The following is a 24,351-nucleotide window of genomic DNA, read 5'->3' as shown; positions in this document are numbered from 1 at the left end:
AAATAGAGAAAGGGAGGGAGTAAAAAAAGATAAAAATTGATAACAGAAACATCATCAATTATTATCAGTGGCTCTTGTACATGCCCCAAATGGGGATTGAACTGCAACCCAGACACTTGCCATGACCAGAAATTGAACAGGTAACCCTTTGCTTTGGGGGCTGACACCCAACCCATTGAGCCACACCACTGGGCTGTGGTGTTCTTGGGTGGATTCTATGGTTCTCTGTGTAGTTTATATTATTTTTGTTAACTACCTTCTCTTTGGAGTAGAAAATAAACACATAAAAAAAGATTTTATTTATTTATTTTTAGAGAGGGGGGAAGGAGGGAGAAAGAGAGGGAGAGAAACGTGGATGCGTAGTTGTCTCTTTTGCTCCCCATACTGGGGACCTGGCCTACAACCCAGGCATGTGCCCTTGATGGGGAGTTGAACTGAGGACCCTTTGGTTTTCAGTCTGGTGCTCAATCCCCTGAGCCACACTAGCCAGGGCACATTTTTTAAATTCCAAAACTTTATGGAAACATTATGCATTTCTTTCTTCCTTCTGCTGAAATGTGGTGTGTCTTACAGCCTAGCTGCTGAAGTTTTCTAAATCTCTACCTTTCTTTGTTCCTTAGTGATTCCTTTTCTGAAAAGATCCTGGTGCTGCTTGATTGGCTGCTGAGGGTTGGGGTGCAAACACCTTTCTGCTACCTCAGGCCAGCAGGAAGATTCTCGGGCCTCTTCTCTGTTTCATACTTAACTTGCTTCTTCTTCCTTTTCTATGTAGCTAGCTCCTTAGGTCACAGAGGCTGTGTTGCTAGGACATTTTCAAGTATCTAATCAGTAAAGGACAGTTCTTCATGTTGACCCTCGGGTGTTCTGACCCTGTTAGGGTGAAGTGTTAGGATGATATTTAATTACTACTATTGTAGTTACTGTAATTAATATAAGGAATGGTATACCTTTCTTAGAGCCTTAAATTTTTTTGATATGTCTTTATCTAATAATTTTACTTCTAAGACTTTACCTTTTATTCATTTATTTATTTTGTCTTTTTTGGAACTGTATCTTTTAAAAAGAAATCCTCAAAAAGTTTAGTGCACAAAGCTATTAACTGTAGCGTTATTTATGTTAATAAGGCATGACAGTCAGCTTAAGTGCATTTAATGGAAGAATGGCAAGTAAATTATGAGCTAGCCACTTGATAAAATATGCAGCCACTAAAGGATGTTTATCAAGATTTTCATTATAGGGTTAAATCATTATGTTAGAATGTTAAGCAAAGAAAAATAGGGTACAGAATTCTCTATTCAAAATAATTTCAGCTGTGGGGAAGATGCATATTAAAAAAAACTCAAAGGAATATGTAATCATCAGTGTGACCTTGGAGTCTAATTAAAATTGCGTTGGTATAATTTTCTTATTTTTTTCCAGAATCATATTGAAACGGAACTGAATAAACATTGGCAGCGGCTTTTGGAAGGGCTTTCTTACTATAAACCTCCCAGGTATGGCTGTCCTGTGCGTCTGGTAGAGTAATTCCCCTGAGGAAGCTGGCGTGGATAAAGCCATTTTCATGTATGATTTCGTGGTATTGCTGGGATAGGTAGATCAGAGGAAATATAGTTGGCTTAGCAGTGGAAACCAAGTTGTCTCTTTAAAGGAAACCAGTGGAACCTTGTCTTTTTAAAGGGAGGGAGAATCCTGCCAGGACTACAATATTGTGAATCCAATTATATAACTCTAGTGTCTGGGGATGAGAATTAGTTAAATATTCAATGATTCTAATACTTATTTTGGTCCACATTTTGCGAGGCACTGCCAGCACCAAATCCTTGTACATAGCAGTAAACAATTTGTATTTTGGGGGTGAATGTGTAGTTTGTTTGTTTTTTTTTTACTGGCCAATGAAAAAAAAGAAACATGAGGTAGTTAAAAAAAGAAGAGCATACACCTTGTGGGACTAGACTCTCATCTTAATTCCCAGTCCAGATCTCATCTCTCGTGCATCTTAGTTCCCAAGCTACCCTCATTTCCCTCCTACTTCCGAGTGCCTGTCGATTTCATTACATCTTTAGTTTTCATCTTCATTCTCTTAGGTTAATGAAGAATTTCTTTTTTTTGTTCACCTATTAACCCTTCCCCCATAATTTCTTTGAAGTAACTCCCAGCTATCATTACAGTTATTTTACCTGTAAATACTTTATTATATATCTAAAATATATGGACATAAAGAAAATAATCCCTATACTATCACATTTAGGTACTTTTATTATTGTTTCCATTTTACAGATGGGGAAACTGAGGCACAAAGAGGTTAAGTAACTTGCCCAAGGTCACACAGCTAGTAAGTGGTAGAACCAGGGTTCAAACCTGGCAGTCTTACTCCAGTGTCTGTGTTTTTAACCATCATTCTGTGTTGCCTCTTTTGGAACTTATCATTTAACCTTGTACTAGCCTTTGTGTTGTGGGTTTTCTGTGAGATGTGGCAGTCTGTAAAAATCCAACACCAGCAACATGCTTTAGTTAACAGAACAGACATTTGGGGCATTAGTTTCTTTTTTAAGGAGCAGTTCCTTTTGTAGTAGTATGGGATTTGAAGTCTGGCAGACATCTATCTATTTATTTACTTATTTATCTATCTATTTATTCATTTACTTATCTATTTATTTATTTGAATTGCAGTCTTTATTTGAGTTTAACCAAAAAAAATTTTTTTTCTTTAATGTCGTCTTTTTGTTCTAGGATCCATTCCAGGGTACCACACTGCATTTAGTTGTCATATCTCCTGAGCTCTTTGCCTTGACAGTATCTCAGTCTTTCCTTGATTTTCCTGATCTTGAATAGTTTTGAAGAGGACCAGTGAAATATTTTCTAGAATGCCCTCAATTTAGATTTGTTTGATGTTTTCTCATTACAGTGGGGTTGTGGCTTTTGGGGAAGAATTCAGAGAGGTAAAGTACCGTTCAGAGAGGTAGGGTACCGTTCAGAGAGGTAGAGTACCATCCTTATCCCATCGTAGCAGAGAATACACATTGAATGAGTTAGCCCCATGAAATCACTGATGATGCTAACCTTGCTTCCTTGGGTAAGGTAGCGTTTGCCAAGTTTCTCCTTCGTAAAGTCACTTTTTTCTCTTTTCATCTTCTATTTTTTTGGAAGTGATCACTAAGTATAGCCTACTCTCAAGGTAGGTGTGTAGTGGAATTAGAGTTCACCTTCTAAAGGGGGCAGTACCTGTGTGTATTATTTGGACTTTTTCTGTAGGGAAGATTTGTCCCCTTCTCCTCTATTTATTTGTTAGTTTGTTTATTCATTTATATTACTAGAGACTCGTGTATGTGTGTGTGTGTATTTTTTTTAATCCTCACCTGAGGATATGTGGTATGTGTTTTATTTGCGAGAGAGAAAGAGACAGAGAGGGAGAGAAAGAGAGAGACATCAGTGTGAGAGAGAAATGTCAGTCAGTTGTCTCCTGTACTTGCTTTGATTGGGAACTGACCCCACAGCGTAGGTGTGTGCCCTGACTGGTGATTGAAACCAAAATCTTTTTTGTTTATAGGATGACGCTCTAACCAACTGAGCCATCCGGCCAGGGTATTGTGTATATTTATTTTATATCTGTCACAGCTTTGGCCATTGGGAGTTTTTTTAGGTTGGCTTCCATGACCTTTTGATATGTCCCCTGCTTTTAATTTCTGAGTGTTTTCTTTACTTTGTGGCACTACAAGATGCTCCAGGCTCATCTTTTCTCTACCTCAGCTCTAGACCAACCTTTTTTTTTTTTTTTAACAGGATTTCCTGCTACCTTTTATTAGGGAATGATATTAGAAACCAAGATCTGGGTGCTGGGTGTGCTCACTGCCTCGGGGGGTTGTCATAGCGTCTAGGCCTTCTCAGTGGGTAGAGCTAGATAATAATATGTATGTGTACTAACAGACCTGGTTTAAATTTTACCTCGACTTTTTATTAGCTGTGGGATTTTTGGTAAGTTATTTTCTAAGTGTTGGTAATTCCATTTGTAAAATGGGGATAGTAATATTTACCTTTCAGGATAGTTGTAGGAGCCAAATAATTGATGTAACTCTTATTTATAAGTAATACTACTATAACTATTGTTTGTAACAAACATATACTATCTGTATTACTTAGGCATAAATAGTTTTGTGTTACAAAGTCTATAGAAATGAACTCGTGTGTGTGTGTGTGTGTATTTTGTAGTCATCTAAAGGGCGATAAAAGGTCTGTAGTAAAAATATTTTTATTTTAAACCCCCAGGGGGTCATTGTGAATGAGGAAATGATTCATTGTTCTTTTCATAGTCCAAATTCAGCTGAAAAAGTGAAAGCTAATAAAGATGTAGTTTCACCACTGAAAGAACTGGGTTTAAGAATCAGCAAGTTTTTGGTGAGTAAAAATGAGCACTGGTTCAGTTTATTAACTGGAATGTGGATGTGCCTGCTGTTATTGTTACTGATTGTTAGTGAAAATTCAGTTTACTTCAGTTTGGGAGATTAAATTGAGCATATTGTGTTTCAAGAATACCCAGATTGCAACACTTCAAGAGCCACAAATCAAGTTGCCTGACCTGTTTAGTGCATATCATAGTGTTTTCTTCAGCACACATGTGGTGTTCTCTAAATTGACTTTAAATATGTAGTTATTTTCTTTTAAATTTGGAAACCTAGATCATGTCTGTTGCTGTATTAATGTGCTTAGTGAATAAGCACAGTTGTTTCTGGCACAGTACAATTTGTCATGTAAGTTCCGTGTCAGCGACTTGCTCCTATTTTCTCCTATTTGGGTTAAAATTGTTATGTTGTATGAAATCTGTAGCAGAATTTTTGTTTATCCACGTTCTCTGTCCATTCCAGAGGATAAATCTTTGGAATGCTTTGCATCCTATGTGTGGTTTCGGAGCTGCGGTGCCTGTTTCCCACTTACGATCTCTGTATTTCAGGGTCTTGACGAAGAGCAGAGCGTGCAGTTACTCCATTGTTACCTTCAAGAGGATTACAGAGGTACTCGGGACTCAATAAAGGTTCGTGCTTGTGCCAGTTGTCTTTTCTTGCCTTTATCCTTGTTGGTGTTGGATAATTTAGGGTTTGGTACCAGTTCCTTGTAACAGGTAGGTGATCAGATAAAGCAACTTTCAGGAAAGACTTTATAAAGGCCTAAAAAAAATATGCTTAAGCTGAGGTCTGTCCTCAGACTTGGAGGTGGGGAGAGGTCAGAGACTGCCACCTTCATCACTGAGTATCAGGATATCAGAGCTGAAAGGACCTTGGACAACATCTAGCCTGTCTAGTTCCTCATTTTATGTAGGAGAAAATTGAGGCCAGAGGAGGGGCAAGGATTTGAGCACAGACTTGGATATACTTAGGTAAGAAATGTTCGAAGAAATGAATGGGCAGTTCTAATCTTCAAGGGTGAGATGAGGATGTTTACCTTTTTCTTTTTTAAAAGATCTAATTTATTTATTTTTAGAGAGAGGAGAAGGGACGGAGAAAGAGAGGGAGAGAAATACAATGTGTGGTTGCCTCTTGCACACTCCCAGCTGGGAATCTGGCCCGCAACCCAAGCATGTGCCCTGCTGGGAATCAAACTGGTGACCCTTTGGTTTGCAGGCTGCCACTCATACCACTCAGCCACATCAGTAGGGGCAGGATGTTTACCTTTTTCTTCATGAATTGAGTTTTGCTAATAAAATGGCTTCTTGACTTTTTCCCTTTTGCTTTAGACAGTACTGCAAGATGAAAGACAGAGCCAGGCCTTAATCCTGAAGGTCAGTAGTACTCACCATTTCCTTCTTTTTTTTTTTTTAAGATTTTACTTTTTTAGACAGAGGGGAAGGGAGGGAGAGAAACATCACTGTGTGGTTGCTCCTCATGTGCCCCCCCACTGGGGACCTGGCCTGCAACCCAGGCATATGCCCTGACTAGGAATCGAACCAGGACCTTTTGGTTTGCAGTCCAGTGCTCATGCCACTGAGCCATACCAATCAGGGCTCGAGGTTTTTATCCACCGGAACCAGTTGAGTTCTTTTCCCAAAGGAGATTCTTTAGCCATTGGGGATGAGAACTGGTTCATGGATATTTTTCTCTAAATCTAAATGCAACAGGATTAATTTATATTTCTTTATTTTCCATCACTTCCCAAAGCAATCTTCTCACTTGGATCTCATTTTAGAATGGAATTTGACTTTGGCTTCTGAAGTAGTTTCCTGTTTGATAATTTTCTAAAATTAAGTGCATTAGTTATAAGGAATTAGGACATATATCAGTGGTGTTTTTATATTTGCGTTCAAGTATTTGGCTGTAAGTTTATACTATTGTCTGTTATTTCAGTGCTCTAGCAGCTAAGAACACTTGTTTATATTATTAAATACTTGCTTTTATGTTGCATGACTTTACCTGTATCCCAGTTTATGAAGGTTTTTGGCTTTCTTTTGGCCTACCACTATGTTTCCAGTTCTGCGATTGATTATACAAATTGAACTTTTCCATCCTCATCCTTACATGATTTCTTTATCAGTAAATTTACAATTGAGTATCCTGTGCTACAGTGAGTAACTGATTTGAATCTTTGGGTTCTTCCTAGATTGCAGATTATTACTATGAAGAAAGAACGTGTATTCTTCGTTGTGTCTTACACCTTCTCACTTATTTTCAAGATGAAAGACATCCCTATAAAGTAAGCTCATTTAGTCCTCTTTGTTCTCGTTTCCCTATAAAATTCAGCTCTTTTAACTCATTTAAAAAAATATTTTATTTATTTATCTTAGAGAGATGGGGAAGGGAAGGAGAAAGAGAGGGAGTGAAACATCAGTGTGTGGTTGCCTCTAGCATACCCCCTACTGGGGACCTGGCCTGCAACCCAGGCGTGTGCCCTGACTGGGAATCAAACCGGCAATGCTTTGGTTTGCAGGCCTGCACTCAAACCACTGAGCCACACCAGCCAGGGCTAAATCATTTTATATTATTCATATTTATATTCATTTGGATATTTACATGTTTTGGATTGTTTTTTAAGGTTGAATATGCAAACTGTGTTGATAAGTTGGAGAAGGAGTTGGTTGTTAAATACAGACAACAGTTTGAAGAGCTTTATAAAACTGAAGCACCAACATGGGAGACACATGGAAACCTCATGGTATGTGGTTATTGCACCCTCTTATAATTCCTAGGAGAATTGTGTACCCTTTCTCATAGAGCTTCAAGTTAAATTATTTATTCATTTATTAACTTAAACATTTATAGGTTATCATTCTTCAGAACAATTTAAACATGACATACGGATCAAAACATTTATGACTTTTAACTACTGGTACCTAATTCTGGACCTTTTCCCTTGACTTGGTCTATCCAGTTAATTTACTTTCTGTTCTTACCTAAAATATTCTCTTAGTGGTTAATGGAACTCTTAAGCCCAAGATTTTATGTTCTTTATTATCATTATCTATTTAGTGTGTGACATTAGTCTGATTATTTTATCCTAAATCCAAAACCAATTTCCATTTATAGATTAATATTATTATAAACTTTTATTTTAAAAATATGTGTTTATTAGCCCTGACTGGTGTGGCTCAGTGGATTGAGTGCTTGCCTGAGAACCGAAGGGTCGCCGGTTCAATTCACAGTCAGGGCACATGCCTGGGTTGCAGGCCGGGTTCCCAGTTGGGGGTGTGCAAGAGGCAACCACACACTGATGTTTCTCTCCCTCTCTTTCTTCCTCCCTTCCCCTGTCTAAAAATAAATAAATTTTTTAAAAGTATGTTTATTAAAACAATTCAACCAAAACAGACAGTAGCTACTTAACCTATTTACTAAAAGAAAAGGGCCCATTTACAGTAGCAACAGAAGCATAAATAAGGTTACCGTAGTCCAATGTCTAAGTGAAGAGAGCTGGGGTGGGTTGTAGGGGGAAAATTGAGACAACTGTACTTGAACAACAATAAAAAGGAAGGGGAAGGAAGGAAAGAAGGAAAATGAAGAGGCCTTTAAAATTCTATAAAGGGTATGAAAGAAATCGTAACCAAATGGAAGGATGCCACATTCTTGAGTATAAAGACTCAATACCATAAAAGTGCCAGTACCTATACATTTAGTGCATTCCTGTAAAAAATACTAACAAGTGTTTTGTTTTTTATTTTGGAACTAGACAAGCTGATTCTAAAATTCATGTGAAACATAAATTTAGAACAGCCAGGAAGTTTTTGAAAAGGGAAAATTAGGCTTATTCGATAGTAAGATGATAGTAATTTAAAGTATGGTATCAGCACATGAATAAATAGACCGGTGATAGAGCATGGGAGAGAGTTTAGCCTTAGACCAAAATACTGATAGGGAATTAGTGTATGATAAAGAAAGGCAGCATTTCAGATCAGTGAGGAAATGTTGGCTCATTCAATAAATGATCCTTGCCCTGGTTGGTGTGGCTCAGTGGATTGAGTGCCATCCTGGACACCAAAGGGTCGCTGGTTCTATTCCCAGTCAGGGCACATGCCTGGGTTGTGGGCCAGGTCCCTGGTAGGGAGCACTTGAGAGGCAACCACACATTGATGTTTCTTTCCCTTCCTTTCTCTAAAAATAAATTAATAAAATTTTAAAAATCCCAGAGGTTCCTAAACTTCTCCTCATTTAAAACAAAATGATCCTGGAACTACTGGGCAACCATTGGGAGAAAAATTAAACTGTGTCTCTATCTCACACTTTCTATCAAAAGAAAATCAAATAGATTAATAATTTAAATTAAAAAATTTCAACTATAAAAGTACTAAAAGAAAACATGGCAGATAGTTTTTTTTTTTGGAGTAGAGAAGACTTTATTTATTTGTTTATTTTAATTTTTTTAAAGATTGTATTTATTTATCTTTAGAGGGGAAGGGAAGGAGAGAGGGAGAGAAATATCAATTTCTCTTGTGGTCGCCTCTTGTGTCCCCTAATGGGAACTGGCCTGCAATCCAGGCATGTGCCCTGACTGGGAATCGAACCGTGGTTGCTTGGTTCCCAGGCCCGTGCTCAATCCACTGAGCTACACCAGCCAGGGCCCAAGAAGACTTTAAAGTAAAACTCAGAAGCCATACAAAAAAAAATTATAAACTCAGCCATATCAAATCAGAACCTTTTGCAAGAAAACAAAAATAGTGAGATAAACAAAGACAAACCTCACATGAGAAAGGGTTCTTTTTTTTTAAAGAAACAACTATACTTATACTTTTTAAGATTTTATTTACTTTTTTTTTTTTTTTAAGAGAGGGGGAAGGAGGGAAAAACAGAGGAAGAGAAACGTCAATGTGTGGTTGCTTCTTGTGCTCCCTGACTGGGGACCTGGCCTGCAACCCAGGCCTGTTCCCTGACCAGGAATTGAACCAGTGACTCTTTGGTTCGGAGGCTGGTGCTCAATCCACTGAGCCACACCACACGGCAGAAAGGGGTCTTGAAATAGAAAGAATTCCTATAAATCATTATGTATAACCCAATAAATAAACAGGGAAAACTCAGACATATTGACATGGCAACACTCTTGTCTAAGGGATGGGAAAGGTTACACACTCATATTTTACTATGTAAATTGTTATTTTTTTTAAATGAAGGCATGATGACAGTATCTAAAAATTGAAAAGCACATATTGCTTGACCTAGCAGTTCTACTTTAAGAGTATCCTATGAATACATGCATACTTTCGTGGAATGACTTGTGTAAATGACAAGTGCCAACCCCACCCCCAGCTGCATTGAGGTATAATTACCATCCAACAACATTCACTCATTTTAAGGGTACAGTTTGAGTTTTGGTGGTTGCGTACAGTTATATGCAGTAACCACCCATGTGATCAATACATAGACCATTTCTGTCTCCCCAGTAAGTTTGCTGTCAATCTGTGACCCCCTAGCTCCAAGCAATCACTTACCTGCTTTCCATTTTGAAGGTTATTATTATTGGTTTTAGTGGGTTTTTTTGTTTGTTTACAAGCAAAGAGTTCTAAAGAGTTTAGAAGAGTTTCTAAAGAGTTTGGTTCTAAAGAGTTTATTTAGAAAGTCACAGAGGTAGAATGAGTGAGCTGTGGAAGAAATGGCCCAGCTGGCCTCCACGTGCTCAGGAAGCAAGTTAAAGAGGACAAAGAAGGGCCCTTGGAGCTTAGGAGGAGAAAAGCAGGGATACATGTGCCAGGGGGGATAGGGGAGGTTTAGGCTTGCCTGGGAGATCGCACAGGAGAAAAGGGCGCGAGGAAAGGCACTGGCGCTGTTTTTAAATTCTGATAAAATATATATAACTTAAAATTGATCATTTTAGCCATTTGTAAGTGTACTTATTTCTATAATTTTGTCTTTTCTAGAATTTCACATACATAGAACCATACAAAATATAGTCTTTCGTGTTTGGCTTTTCTCACTTAGTATAGTCTTTTTGAGATCCGTGTTATGTACTGTAACAGTACTGTACTCATATTTGTGGTTGAATGACATTCCATTGTATGGTTATACCACATTTTGTCCGTTCATCGGTTGAATTGCTTCTATGTTTTGGCTGCTATGAAAAATGTGCCGTGAACATTAACATACAGGTCTTCGTGTGCACGTAGGTTTTTATTTCTCTTTGATAAATAAATACCTGGGAGTTAGATTGTTGGGTTATTTTGTGAAGGTATATTTTTATCTTTACAAGGCATTGACAATCTGTGTTTTTTTTTGTAGTGGCTATACCATTTAATACTTTTTGCTTCATATCCTTACCAACACTTATATGGTCACCATGTAAAATTTTAGACATTCTAGTAGGTGTGTAGTGGTAACTCATTGTGTTTTTTTTTAATATATTTTATTGATTATGCCATTACAGTTCTATTTCCTCCCTTCGTTCCCCTCTACCCCGCACACCCCTCCCTCACCATTCCCCCCCTTTAGTTTATGACCATGTGTCTCAAGTTCTTTAGATTCTATATTTCCCATACTATTCTTGCCCTCCCCCCTATTTTTTACCTACTGTCTATGCTACTTATTTTCTGTACCTTCTCCCCCTTCTCCTTCTCCCACTCCCCTGTTGCTAACCCTCCATGTGATCTTCATTTCTGTGGTTCTGCTCCTGATCTAGCTGTCCTCTTAGTTTGTCTTTGTTTTTGGTGTGGTTCTTAATAACTGTGAGTTTGCTGTCCTTTCACTGTTCATCTTTTTTATCTTCTTTTTCTTAGATAAGTCCCTTTAACATTTCATATAATAAGGGCTTGGTGATGATGAACTCCTTGAATTTGATCTTATCTGAGAAACACTTTATCTGTCCTTCCATTCTAAATGAAAGCTTTGCTGGATAGAGCAATCTTGGTTGTAGGTCTTTGGATTTCATGACCTGGAATACCTCTTTCCAGCTCCTTCTTGCCTGTAAGGTCTCTTTTGAGAAATCCGCTGACGGTCTGATGGGAACTCCTTTGTAGGTGACTGTCACCTCCTTTGTAGGTGACTGTCTCTCTTGCTGCTTCTAGGATTCTCTCCTTCATTTTAATCTTGGCTAATATAATTATGCTGTGCCTTGGTGTGTTCCTTCTTAGGTCCACCTTCTTTGGGACTCTCTGAACTTCCTGGATTTCCTGGAAGTCTATTTCCTTTGCCAGATTGGGGAAATTCTCCTTTATCATTTGTTCAAATAAGTTTTCCACTGGTGGCTGTTCCTCTCTCCCTTCTGGTACCCCTGTAATTTGCATGTTGGAACGTTTAAAGATGTCCCGGAGGTTCCTAAGCCTCGCCTTCTTTTTTTTTAATTCTTGTTTCTTCATCCTTTTCTGTTTGGCCATTATTTGCTTTCTTCTGGTCCACTCCATTGATTTGAGTCCCAGTTTCCTTTTCATCGCTATTGGTTTCCTGTGCAATTCCATTCATTTCAATTAGTTTAGCCTTCATATGTTCCTCTAATTTGTGACTAAAATCAACCAGTTCTGTGAGCATCCTGATCACCAGTGTTTTAAACTGTGCATCTGAGAGTTTTGCTATTTCTTCATCGCTTAGATTTATAGGCTCTGGAGCTTTGAGATCTTCTTGAGTCATTTTTGGTCTGTTCGCGCCCGTTAAGTATGAGGAGCGAAACCTTGGATTCCCAGGTTGCTGGGTTGTGACCACTGTATGTGGGGGCGTGGTCAGAGTGGGGAAATGGCGGTCCCCTCAGCTGTTTCTCACAGCTGGGTGAGGAGCAGAGCCTTAGGTGGTTCACCAGGGCCGGGCTACTCAGGTCACTGGGTTATGACGCTGTATGTGGAGGCGGGGTCAGAGCTGGGAAATGGCGGTGCTGCTGCTCGCCACTGGGGCCTGCTGGGTCCCGTCTAATCGCCCACTCCCTCGCTTGTCTATCTGCGCACTAATGCGTGACCACAGTCAACCCGACCACAGTCAACCCGCAGCCCTGCCCCCTCACTGTTTCCCCGCGGTCGCTCGGTCGCTGGGTCCAACCCTGCGTCTGGATTCCACGGTCTGAGTTTGTCCGACCGAGAGTTTTCCTGTGCAACCCCGCTCCACCAGCTGCTGGTTTTGCCCCTCTTACCGGTCAGGCTGAAGAATTTGTTGTTATCAGACTTCCGAAAAGTTGAATTTTCTGTGTTCTGGCTGTGTTTTCTGTTGCTAATATTTAGTTGTCTCTAAACTTGGTTGTGTGAGGAAGCACGGCGTCTCCACCTATGCCTCCATCTTGGCGGAAGTGATTTCACTTATTTTTAAAGAGAGGAGCTTAGGAGGGATGGGAGAAAGAGAGGAAGAGAAACATGAATGTGTGAGAGAAATATCAGTCATTGCCTTTTGATTTCTCCCAGCTCCAGACCTGGTCCTCAACCCAGGCATGTGCCCTGACTGGGAATTGAACTGACAACCTTTTATGTTGCAGGATGATGCCCAACCCACCAAGCCACACTGGAAAGGGCTGTAAATATATATATATATATTTAAATATTTTATTTATTTTTAGAGAGAGGGGAAGGGAAGGAGAAAGAGTAGGAGAGAAATGTCAATATGTGGTTGCCTCTCACGTGTCCCCTACTGGGGACCTGGCCTGCAACCAAGGCATGTGCCCTGACTGGGAATTGAACCGCGATCTTTTGGTTCACAGGCCCATGCTCAATCCACTGAGCTACACCAGCCAGGGCTACAAATCTGTGTGTCTTTTAATTTTTTTACTTGTGGTATTATCTGATTAGGACCTCCAGTAGAGTGTTGAATAGAAGTGGAAAGAGTGCTCACATTATTCCCTTGTTCGTCTTAGGTAGAAAGCATTCAGTCTTTTACCATTATGTTCTTGTTTTAAATTATTTGTATAATTGTCTTTTATTAAATGAGGAAATAGCCTCCTGGTCTTAGTTTGCTGTTTTTACTTTTTATTAGGAATGAATGTTAAATTCTGTCCATTTTCTTTTGCATCTCTTGAAATGATTTTATTGTTTTTCTTTTTTACTTTGTTTTACAGTGAAATATATTGAGTGTTGGGGTGTCAAACCAATCTTGAATTCTTACAATAAACTGCACTTGGCTATGATATATTTTGCTTTTTACACATTGTTAATATTTTGCTTTTTACACATTGTTAGATTTGACTTGTTAACATTTTGTTAAGGAATTTTGTGCCTATGTTTGTGGCGGATATTTGTGTGTAGTTTTTCTGTAATGTCTTTTTCTGGTTTTAATATTAAAGTAATACTGGTCTTAAAAAATAAGTTGGACAGTATTTATTCCTCTCTGTTTTCTGAAGGAATTTTTATAGTATTGGCATTATTTTGTTCTTGTGTGTGATAGAAGTTACAGTGAAGTCATCTTAGCCCACAGTTTTCTTTGTGAGAAAACTTTCAATTCTGGGTTCACGTTTCTGTGGTTGATTATAGCTATTCGAGTTTCCTGTTTGTTCTTGGGTCAGTTTTGGTAATTTGTGTCTTTAAAGGAAATTGTCCATTTCATCTAACTAGAACAATTTACTTGTATAAAGCTGTTAATATTTTGTCATTCTTTTACTCTCTGGAGGGTCTGTAGTGGTGTGTCCTGACTCATTTCTGATAATGGTAGTGTTGTCACTAGTTTTCTCTGTTGGTTTTCCGTTTCATATTTCATTGATCTCTTCATTATTTCTCTTTATTCACTTTGGATTTAGTTTGCTCTTTTTCTCATTTTTTATTGTAAAAGCTTAGATAATAGATTATAGATATTTTTAAATAAATTACTATAAGTATTGCATTAAGCATGACTTTTAGGTTCAGTCCACAAATTTTTAAAAATTATATTTTATTGATTATGCTATTATAGTTGTACCAATTTTCCCCCTTCTCCCCCTCTGCCTAGTACCCCACACTCCCTCAGGCATTCCCCACACTATTGTTCATGTCTGCGTGCGTCTAGGTTCTTTGAATACTCCATTTCCTATACTGTACTTTACACCCCATGGCTGTTCTATAACTGCTTGTTTGTTCTTCTTAATTACCTCATGTCTTCACCGGCCCCCCTCATTCCCCCTCATCTGGCAACCATCAAAACGCTCTCCATATCCATGATTCTGTCTCTGTTCTTCTCGTTTGCTTAGTTTTTTAGATTCAGTTGTTGATAGGTATGTATTTATTGCCATTTTACTATTCATAGTTTTGATCTTTTTCTTAATAAGTCCTTTTAACAGTTCATATAATAAAGGTTTGGTGATGATGAACTCCTTTAGTTTTTTTCTTGCCTGGGAAGCTCTTTATCTGCCCTTCTATTCTAAATGATAGCTTTGCCAGGTAGAACAATCTTGGCTATAGCTCCTTGCTTTTTATGACTTTGAATATTTTTTGCCAATTCCTTCTATCCTACATTCTTTTGAGAAATCAGCTGACAGTCTCATGGGAATTCCCCTGTAGGTAACTAAGTTATTTTCTCTTGCTTCTTTTAAGATCTTTATCTTTAACCTTTGGCATTTCAGTTATGATGTGTCTTAGAGTGGGCCTCTTTGCATCCATCTTGTTTGGGACTCTGTGCTTCCTGGACTTACATGTCTATTTCCTTCACCAAATTAGGGAAGTTTTCTTTCATTTTTTTTTCAAATAGATTTCCAATTTTGTACTTTTTTTCCTGGCACCTTATGATATGAATGTTGGGATCCTTACAATTGCCCCAGAGGCTGCTTACACCATCCTTATTTTTTGGATTCTTTTTTTCTTCATGTTCTTAATGCTTGTTTTTTGCTTTTTTATGTTCCAAATTATTGATTTGATTCTCAGCTTCATCTACTCTACTGTCCCTCCACCCCCCCGCCATAAGTTATCTTTTATTTCAAATAGTGTACCCTTCGTTTCTGACTGGATCATTTTTATGCTGTTGAGGTCCTCACTAAGTTCTCTGAGCATGCTGGTAACTAGCATTTCAAACTCTGCATCTGATAGATTGTTATCTCCATTTTGTTTAGTTCTTCTGGAGTTTTGATCTGTTCTTTCATTTGGGCCACGTTTCTTTGTCTCCAATCCACATTTTGGCAGCTTCCCTTTGTTTGTTTTTATGCATTAAGTAGAGCTGCTATGACTCCCTCCCTGTCTTTGCAGTGTGGCCTAACATAGTAAGTGTCCTATAGGGTCCAGTGGCACAGCCTCCCCTATCACCCAAGCTGATACACAAGTTGCACCCTTTGTGTGGGCTGAGTACACCCTCCTCTTGTAGTTGAGCCTTGATTGCAGTTGGCAGATCAATGGGAGGGATTTATCTGGGCAAGTTAGCTTCAAGTACCTGCTGTGACCACTTACTGCCAACCTCTACCCTCTATGAAGGATCAGCTATGCAGGTGCAGGTGCAGGGTGATGTTGCTCCAACATGGTCTGTAGCTGTCCACTGGATACACAGGCCCTGGGGTTTCTTAGGTGGTGCAGACCAAGGTCAGCCCCATCTTTTTGCCCAGGTCCCCCCTGCCTGCGCTACAAAGCAATCTGAGTTGGTTGCTACTTGTGCTGGACTTGGAGATTCCCAGGCAAAGCCAACCTGTGGATCTAGGCTGGTTGCTGGTAGTGCCAGGCTGGGGCCACTTAGCAAGAGGTGGCGGGGTGGGGATGGGGGGAGGACTAAGGGCTGAGTGAGGCCTGCTGTTACTTGTTTGAGAGGATTCAGGAAGTTGTAAAGCATCATCCAAGACCAGTCATTCATATGGAAAAGCAGCTTGTGTGGGCCCCTGATTTGGGTGGGACAGAGTCTGTGGGGATCTCCAGGGCAGGGCAAACAGTGTTAGCAACATTGATGGAGTCTCAGGTATGGCACCAGCCTTTCCAGCTCTGTGGCTGTGATGGGTGAGGGTTCAGAAAAGGGACAATGACCTCTGCCCACCCTTCTGTTGGGGAGAAAGCTGCCTCCTAGCTCTCACCTTGATGTATGCTACTGGTGCCTTTCAAGCTACTATCCCAGTGTTACAGCTTACAGGGAGTGAGTCTGAGTAATGAGTAAGTCTATGTATGGGTTCTTTAAGAGGAACTGCTTGGGGCTCCAGTAGTTTCTTCCACCAGCTCAATCCCTCCTGGTTTTTGCAGCCAGAAGTTGTGGGCACTTATCTTCCTGGCACTGGAACCTCGGGCTGGGGGGCCTGGTGTGGGGCTGGGACTTCTCGCTCCTGAGATACCCCTCCTAAATTTTTATCTACCTGGATATGGGATCAGCTTGTTCCGCATCTGTGCCTCTCATACTAGTCTGGATAGATGTGGATTCTTTAATTTTGTAGTTGTCAGACTTTCATTCAACTCGATTTCTGACAGCTCTGAGTGATGGTGGTTCTATATTTTAGTTGTAATTTTGATGTGATTGTACAAAGAGGTGAGCTGTGTTTATGTGCCTCCATCTTCAGTCCACAAATTTTGGTGTTTTGTTTTCGTTATCATTCAGTTCAAAATAGTTCCGAATTTCTGTTTTGGTTTTCTTTGATCCTTGTATTATTTAGAACTGTGTTGTTTAATTATCAAACTTTGATTTCTTTCTAATCAAAGAACATAATCTGTATTATTGCCATGTTTTGAATTTACTACCCCATGGTGTATGACCCATCACATGATCTGTCTTCGTGAATTTCCCTTTTACACATGAAAAGAATGTGTATTTGACAGTAGTAGGTGTGGTGGTCTGTAAATATCAGGTCCAGATTTTTAGCTCCCCTGTGTGTTTGCTGATTTTCGTGTAGTTGTTCTGTCAGTCACGTGGCATTGATTTTAATAGCAAAAGATTGCTAGTAACCTTCCAAGTGGGCTGGTTAAATAAATTATAGCATTTCCATGTAGTGGAGTAATGCGCAGCATTCATTAAAAATAGTGAAGGGACAGGTTGATAGATTACTATGCAGCTCTAAAATGGAATGAAAAGTAAGGGAATTGTTAATATACTGTTAGAGCAAATCATCTGTAAGATACATTGTTCAGTGAATAAATAGGGTGCAGAATAGTTTGTGTAATATATTATTTGGCTCAGAGATTGAGGGATAGATGGAGGCATATGTTGATAGGTAGACAGACACACTAGAATGAATGAATTTAAGTGTATGGCATATTACTGGAAGGAGAAACCTCTAGTAGTGGCTGCCACTGGGGAGAGATTTGGATGGCCCGTAGGAATTGTAGGGAGGAAAGCTTATTTTTACCCTGTTCTTATACGGTAGCCTCCCCTTACCTCTGGTTTTGCTTTCTCCCCTTTTGTGTATTAACAATTCCCTTATTTTTCATTCCATTTTAGAGCTGCATAGTAACCTATCAGTTACCCATGGTCAACCACAGTCCAAAGATATTAAATGGGAAATTCCAGAAATAAACAGTTCATGAGTTTTAAATTGCACCCCATTTGAGTGGTGTGATGCGAAGTATCCAGCTGCTCCACTCTGTCCCACCAAAGAGTGAATGAATCATCCTCGTCCAGTTGGCCCCATGGTGGCCTGTTTCCAGGCAGCCAGCACGGTATCGCAGTGCTTTGTAGAAGGCGCCCTCACTTTAGAATGATACCACGTTCACATTGCTCTTATTACGTGTATTATTATAATTGTTCTATTTTAGTGTCAGTTATTGTTAATCTCTTACTGTGCCTAATTCATCAATTAAACTTTATCAAAGGTTAATTACGCAAAGGGAAAAACGTAGTATATATAGGGTTCAGTACCATCCACGGTTTTAGGCATCCACTGAGGGTCTTGGAATGCATTCTCTGTGGGTAAGGTGGACTACTGCACATGTATTACCTAGTAAAAATAACTTTAAAAGTGTAAATACGTTTTTAAATCTGATTTTGTTTCTCTCCCATTTTTTCTTCATTGGTTGTGAAGACTGAGCGCCAGGTGTCTCGCTGGTTTGTCCAGTGCCTTCGGGAACAGTCCATGCTGCTAGAAATTATTTTCCTTTATTATGCGTATTTTGAAATGGCACCAAGTGACCTGTTGGTATTAACCAAGATGTTTAAAGAGCAAGGATTTGGTAGTAGGCAGACCAACAGGCACCTGGTGGATGAGACCATGGATCCTTTTGTGGATCGGATTGGGTAAGTCTGAATGAAATGAATTGAGGTCATAGAACTTACACAGTGTTATGTTATATTATGTTGATTTTACAGTACTGTGATTGCTGTGGGGAGGCATACTTTCCACTCAGTGCAGGAGGAAATAGATGGGTGTGCTGCCTTATTCCAGGTCACATAGGCAATAAAGACTGGGATTGAGAGGACATCTTTCAAAATAAGTATTGCATTCTCTTCTATTCTTTACTCTCTTATCTAAGAGGTTTGTCCATTCATTCAACAGAATATTTGTTGAGCACCTGTTGCAGGCCAGGCACTGTGCAATCACTAAGACTATGATAAATAGGGCAGATTCGTTCCCTGCTGTCTTTGAAATCATTTTGTAGACTTTGAATTTTATGGCAATGGATATATTTGCATTTGAGTCCTGTTCTCTCTGTGGACAGAGATGCACACTTAAGCAGTGAGACAGTTAATCAGGGTCAGAAGTAATTGGTGGCTGTAGAAACCTTCAGGACTTGATCTGTGCTTTGGTAGGCACAAGCCACGTGTGGCTGTCGCTGGTCAAGCCCTGGTCAAGCCCTGGCCAAGCCCTGGCTAAGCCCTGGCTGAGCAGCTAGGTTGGAGCAGCCTCCCATATACCAAAAGGTTGTCGTGGGTTAGATTACCGATCAGGCCACATACCTAGGTTGCGAGTTTGATCCCTGCCTGGTCTGGGTGTGAATGGGTGTGTCTGTCTGTTTGTCTGTCTCTCTCTCTGTGTCTCTCCCCGTCTCCCCCTCCTCTACTCTCTCACCTCCCCCACCTCCCCTCTGCCTCCCTCCTTTCTCACTCCTTAGAATCAATAAACATATCCTCAAGTGAGGATAAAAAAATACATAACAGCTGTATCAAATCGGGATGTGCTGGAAGTTTAAAATACATATAGAATTTAGAATACTCAGCGTGAAAAAGAATGTAAAATAACTCAATGATAATTTTTCAAATATTGTGTCTTACATTTCACCTGTTTCCAGTGAGGCCAGCGTAGCACCCATGACTCCATGATACTGTTTTTCTTCCCAGCTACTTCAGTGCCCTTATCCTGGTGGAAGGCATGGACATTGAGTCCTTGCACAAGTGCGCATTGGATGACAGGAGAGAACTGCACCAGTTTGCCCAGGACGGGCTTATTTGTCAGGTGAACGTGAAGCAGCCTCTTTTCTTTTTTCAGACCTTTTATAGTTAGTGATATGTTTTTAACCACTCAGCTATACTGCTGCATAAAATTGCCGTTGTTGTGGAATTTGAGGTTCTGCATTGTTATGAAGTCCAGGGGACCTGGGAGAAATCTCAGATTTGTCAGTTATCTGTACAGAAGTGGTAGTGGAATCCGTGAGAGTGAGTCGAGTCACTCGGGGAGAATATACTGACAAAAGAGGTCCAGGAACAGAATTTTGGGGGATGGAGCCTGTGAAGGAAGAGGAAAGGGGAGGAACTTTGAGATGGGATGGTAGAAAGGTAGAAAATGAGGAAAAAGCAGAGAAAGTGCAAGGACCAGGGGAAATTTTCCAAGGAGTCTCCATTGGAACACGTACTTTATAATCTTAGATTAAGACTACTTAAATTAAAAGAAAAAAAGTGTGGATAAAGGGAAGAGTACTTGAGGGGTTTATTAGTGAAGTGGGTGGGGGCTTGGGAAGAGTAAAATACCAGACTGGGAGAGAGGGGCCACTGCGGATGAGTTGGAAGACTTGCAGCATGATGCAGGATCTTGTGGAGGGGTCCCGGTCCTTTGTTTAGTGACACAGACGTTTTCTTTTTCTCATTAGGATATGGACCGTTTGATGTTGACCTTGGGGGACATTCCACATCATGCCCCAGTGCTTTTGGCCTGGGCTCTCCTCCGCCACACCCTGAGTCCAGAAGAGACCAGCAGTGTTGTCCGGAAAATTGGTGGCACAGCCATCCAGCTGAATGTATTTCAGTACTTGACCCGACTGCTCCGCTCACTGGCCATTGGAGGAAATGATGTGAGGCTCAGGCTGTTGGTGTTTGAGCATGAAAATGGAGAAAGAGCAGGGAAGAAACTCATTAATGAATGATGATGATAATAGTAATAATTGTCATCTTAATGTGGGTGATGATAGTAATTTTATCACTGACCTTTATAGACACTGTGCTCAGCACCTTCTGTATATTATCTTACTTCATTCTTGTACCACTGCTTTACACTATGGATTATCATCCTGTTTTTTATCATCCTGTTTTCTAATGCAAAAAGCATTAGGAAATTGAAATTCAGGGAGATGAAATTTGCTCACAGGAACAATAATTGCCATTTAGTGGTGGATACAGTTTGTACCCACTATCTATGGCCTCTCTTTGCCAATGTATATCTCCTAGAAGATAGCTCTGGTGATGCTGACTAGAGAAATCTTTTTGGGGTGCCTACTCATTCAGCTGTAACAGGATGAACTAGAAATTCTCTTGAGTTTTGTGATCAGCACTTAATTTGAAGGGCACAGTTTAGTCAGCTTGTTTTGACATGCTGATATGAAACGTCAGCCCACAGGCCTCACTTGTTGGCACTGGTTCATTTATTTAGTGACAGTTTGGGCAGCTGCATGGTTCATACTAGCACGTAGAGATTCTTTTCTTTCTGTAGGCTGGATGTGGTTTTCTTCCTCAGTAAAACTTGGGCCATTTTGAAAATGATTCCCTTTTGATTTTATTCTTATCTTGCAATATTTTTGGTTCCTGCTTTCTCTTCTCCCTTTGTCTTCCTGATCTTGAGACTGAATTAGTAGCGTTATGAAGCCTTGGATTCCCTTCCCGTTTGTGCAGTGACTGTTAATGTGATAGGGTTATGCTGAACCTGGGGAAGAGTCGCGCAGTTCAGCATAGTTCACCGACCCCTTTGCCGTTACAGTGCACCACCAGCACCGCATGCATGTGTGTCTACGGGCTCCTGTCTTTCGCTCTGACCTCGCTGGAGCTGCACACACTGGGCAATCAGCAGGTCAGTGCCTGGCTTTGTGAGGCTGGCTACACGGCCCAGGTTTGCAGTCAGATCCCAAGGTACTGCTGTGGAGCTGATAAACACACACCATGTCCCTCAGGGGTAATGTGTTTATTGCTGTTTGTTTTCATTCTTTGTATTACACAAATGATACAGACTAAAGACACAAAAGTCAGAAAGTGCTGATGAAAAAGTGTAATCCCACCACGCAAAATAACCTGTTAACGTTTTCATGAGTTCCCTTCCAAATATGTTTTGCATATATACACAAAATTATTAAAGTTCTCTAGAAATGTAATCACAATGTAGATACTATTTTGTAACCTCATTTTTTTTTACTCTGTAGTGCATCTATCCTAAAATCTATGGGTGTTAGTACATTTTTTGCAGTATTTTTTTTAAATGAGATATTTCAAACTTATACCAAAGTAGACAAAATTATATAATGAGGCCCAGCTGGTGTAGCTCAGTGAATAGCTCAGTGAATTGACCCTGCAAACCAAAGGGTTGCTAGTTCGATTCCCAGTCAGGGCACATGCCTGGGTTGTAGGCCAGGTCCCCAGTGGGGGCCACACAAGAGGCAACCACACACTGATGTTCTCTCCCACTCTTCTTCCCTTCCCCTCTCTCTAAAAATAAATTTAAAAAATTTTTAAATTTATGTAATGAATCTTCATGATCTCATCACTACCGTCAGAGTTGATCTTATGCATTTTTGCCCCATCCCCTCTTTGATTATTTTGAAGCAAATTCCAGCTATTATTTCATCTCGTGTGCATATTTTATAACATAATCATTGTTATATCTTAAAAACAATATCTTTATACATCAAATCGAGATTCAGATTTTTAGTTATGAATGTCATAAATTTGTCGTAAGTTTGTTTCTTTGGTTTGGGGACTGACTAAATGAGGTCTGCACCTTACTGGTTAGTAGGTCTTTCAAGTTCTTTTAGTCTTTAACCATCCTGTCCACCATGGTAGCCACAAGACACATTGTTGTCTGGATACATTAATTCCTTGGAGATTACAGAGTGGCGGTGCTCCGTCTTTCCTCTTACATTTGGAGGTCAGAACACTGCTGTAAAAAAGAAATTTGTTTCATAATGTACACAAATAGTGAATCATGTACATCTGAAACTAATATGTATGCCAGTTATACCTCAATTTTTTAAAAAAGGAAATTCGTTCTCATTAACTATTCGATACTCTGTTTCTTATCCTGTATTTCTCAGTTTTCCCTATTATTCTCCAAAGTGGCTAGCAAGGATTTAAAATTTTTGACATGTCACTGTGAACTCATGATTTAAAACTATTAGCTTTGTTTTAATTTAATCCATTGCACTTAATAATTATTCTTATGCTCAGATTGCCCCCTCTTTGGTCCATAAGGGCTTATTTAGATTAGCTTCTGAATCCGTGTAACGCTACCCTCACATATTTTGATAGCTCTGTTGCTTTCTGATGTGACAGACTGTTCCAGGATTATCTTACATGATTCTTGCTCCATGTCTGGAATCTGCCATTTCTCCAAGAAGCCTTGGTTTCTTTCAGTGGGAAATGGTGGTTAAGGAGTTTCTTATAAGTAAATCATTGTATTCATTTTTAATAATTAGCAACTTGTTTTGGAAATTGAAGGAATTGATGAAACTGATGAAAACTTTTTGTCATTGTAGAGAAAAGAATTGGTGTTAATTGAAGGACTCAATTTCCAACACTCTAGAGGCTTAGAATAAGTTTTGCATCCTTTGCCACATCTGGACCCTGCTGTATCCCTGGAGGACTGGCATTAACATACTGGGGTTGTAGAAGTCCTAGTATTTGGATTTTTTTTTGGATTTTTTTAAAAAATTATTTTGGCGCCGGCCTGCGAACCAGACAGTCAGTTCGATTCCCAGTCAGGGCACATACTGGGGTTGCAGGCCGGTTCCCTGCAGGCCAGTTCCCAGCAGGGGACGCACGAAAGGCAACCATACATTGATGTTTCTCTCCCTCTCTCCTTCCCTTCCCCTCTAAAGGAAAATAAATAAAATCTTTAAAAAGAAATTATTTTGTAGGACTTTATTAGATTACCAGTGTGTGCTTAGTTCTGGACTAGACGCCAAGGATTAAAAAGTTTCAGAGGCATTATTCTTGTCATCGAGAACAGTTTAGCTGGTCCTTGTAACAGGTCCATTTACATGGCAGCTGAAAATTTATGGTTCGCTTCCCTGCACATTATTGCATTTAATACTTAAAATAATACTGCGAAGCGAACAATACTGTCATAATTTTACAGGTAAAGAATTTGCAGTTCAGAGAGTTTCATTTGCCTGACACCATATAACATATAGAACACATACTCTAGATGGACTGTATTGTTATTTTTTAAACCCAGCATTCTTTCTGACATACTATATGAGGTATTGTTGGTGTTTTCATTTCAACAGAATAAGGTTAAAAAAACAAAAAGGCCGGTTCAGCTAAGGGAAGTAAGCCATTGTTTCCCCTCCCTCAACAGGATGTAATCGACACAGCGTGTGAAGTCTTGGCAGACCCTTCTCTTCCAGAGCTGTTCTGGGGGACAGTAAGTATGCCAGAAGGAGTCATGCTGTGGTGTTCTCTGTAGCAGACGTATTTATCAAACACTCACTTTGTGAAAGGTCTTATACTAAGCATTTTATGTCCATTTTCTTATTTAATATTTACAAAAATCTGTAAAATAGATGGTCTTTATTGTCACCATTTTGCATATAAGGAAAGGTGATGCTGAGCAATGTGAAATGACTTGTCCAGGGTCACCCACATTGATAGCCAGGACTGGGGTCCAGTTCCGTCTGACCTGATTCCGTAGCCCACCGCGATAACCAGTGTGTTACCTGTTCTGCTCGTTAAGTCTTTTTTCACATTGGGCATTTCAGGCAGCAGTACTGCT

General features: G+C 39.8%; 1 protein-coding gene across 1 annotated transcript in view; it reads left to right on the top strand.

Moving 5' to 3' along the window:
* NUP188 (nucleoporin 188) overlaps positions 1 to 24,351 on the top strand; it is a 57,640-nt gene that overhangs the window by 9,328 nt on the left and 23,961 nt on the right. Inside the window, exons 3-13 of the mRNA XM_037147237.2 lie at positions 1,420 to 1,493; positions 4,308 to 4,392; positions 4,946 to 5,026; positions 5,726 to 5,770; positions 6,586 to 6,678; positions 7,018 to 7,137; positions 18,250 to 18,461; positions 19,503 to 19,617; positions 20,249 to 20,449; positions 21,349 to 21,438; positions 23,938 to 24,003. Of these exons, the coding sequence (XP_037003132.2) occupies positions 1,420 to 1,493; positions 4,308 to 4,392; positions 4,946 to 5,026; positions 5,726 to 5,770; positions 6,586 to 6,678; positions 7,018 to 7,137; positions 18,250 to 18,461; positions 19,503 to 19,617; positions 20,249 to 20,449; positions 21,349 to 21,438; positions 23,938 to 24,003 (1,182 nt within the window). The remainder of the gene's footprint in view (positions 1 to 1,419; positions 1,494 to 4,307; positions 4,393 to 4,945; positions 5,027 to 5,725; positions 5,771 to 6,585; positions 6,679 to 7,017; positions 7,138 to 18,249; positions 18,462 to 19,502; positions 19,618 to 20,248; positions 20,450 to 21,348; positions 21,439 to 23,937; positions 24,004 to 24,351) is intronic.

The sequence above is a fragment of the Artibeus jamaicensis genome, unplaced genomic scaffold (assembly GCF_021234435.1).
Source record: "Artibeus jamaicensis isolate MK-2021 breed Jamaican fruit bat unplaced genomic scaffold, CSHL_Jam_final contig_471, whole genome shotgun sequence".
Taxonomy (NCBI): Eukaryota; Metazoa; Chordata; class Mammalia; order Chiroptera; family Phyllostomidae; genus Artibeus; species Artibeus jamaicensis.
This window is presented reverse-complemented; position numbering and strand designations above follow the sequence as displayed.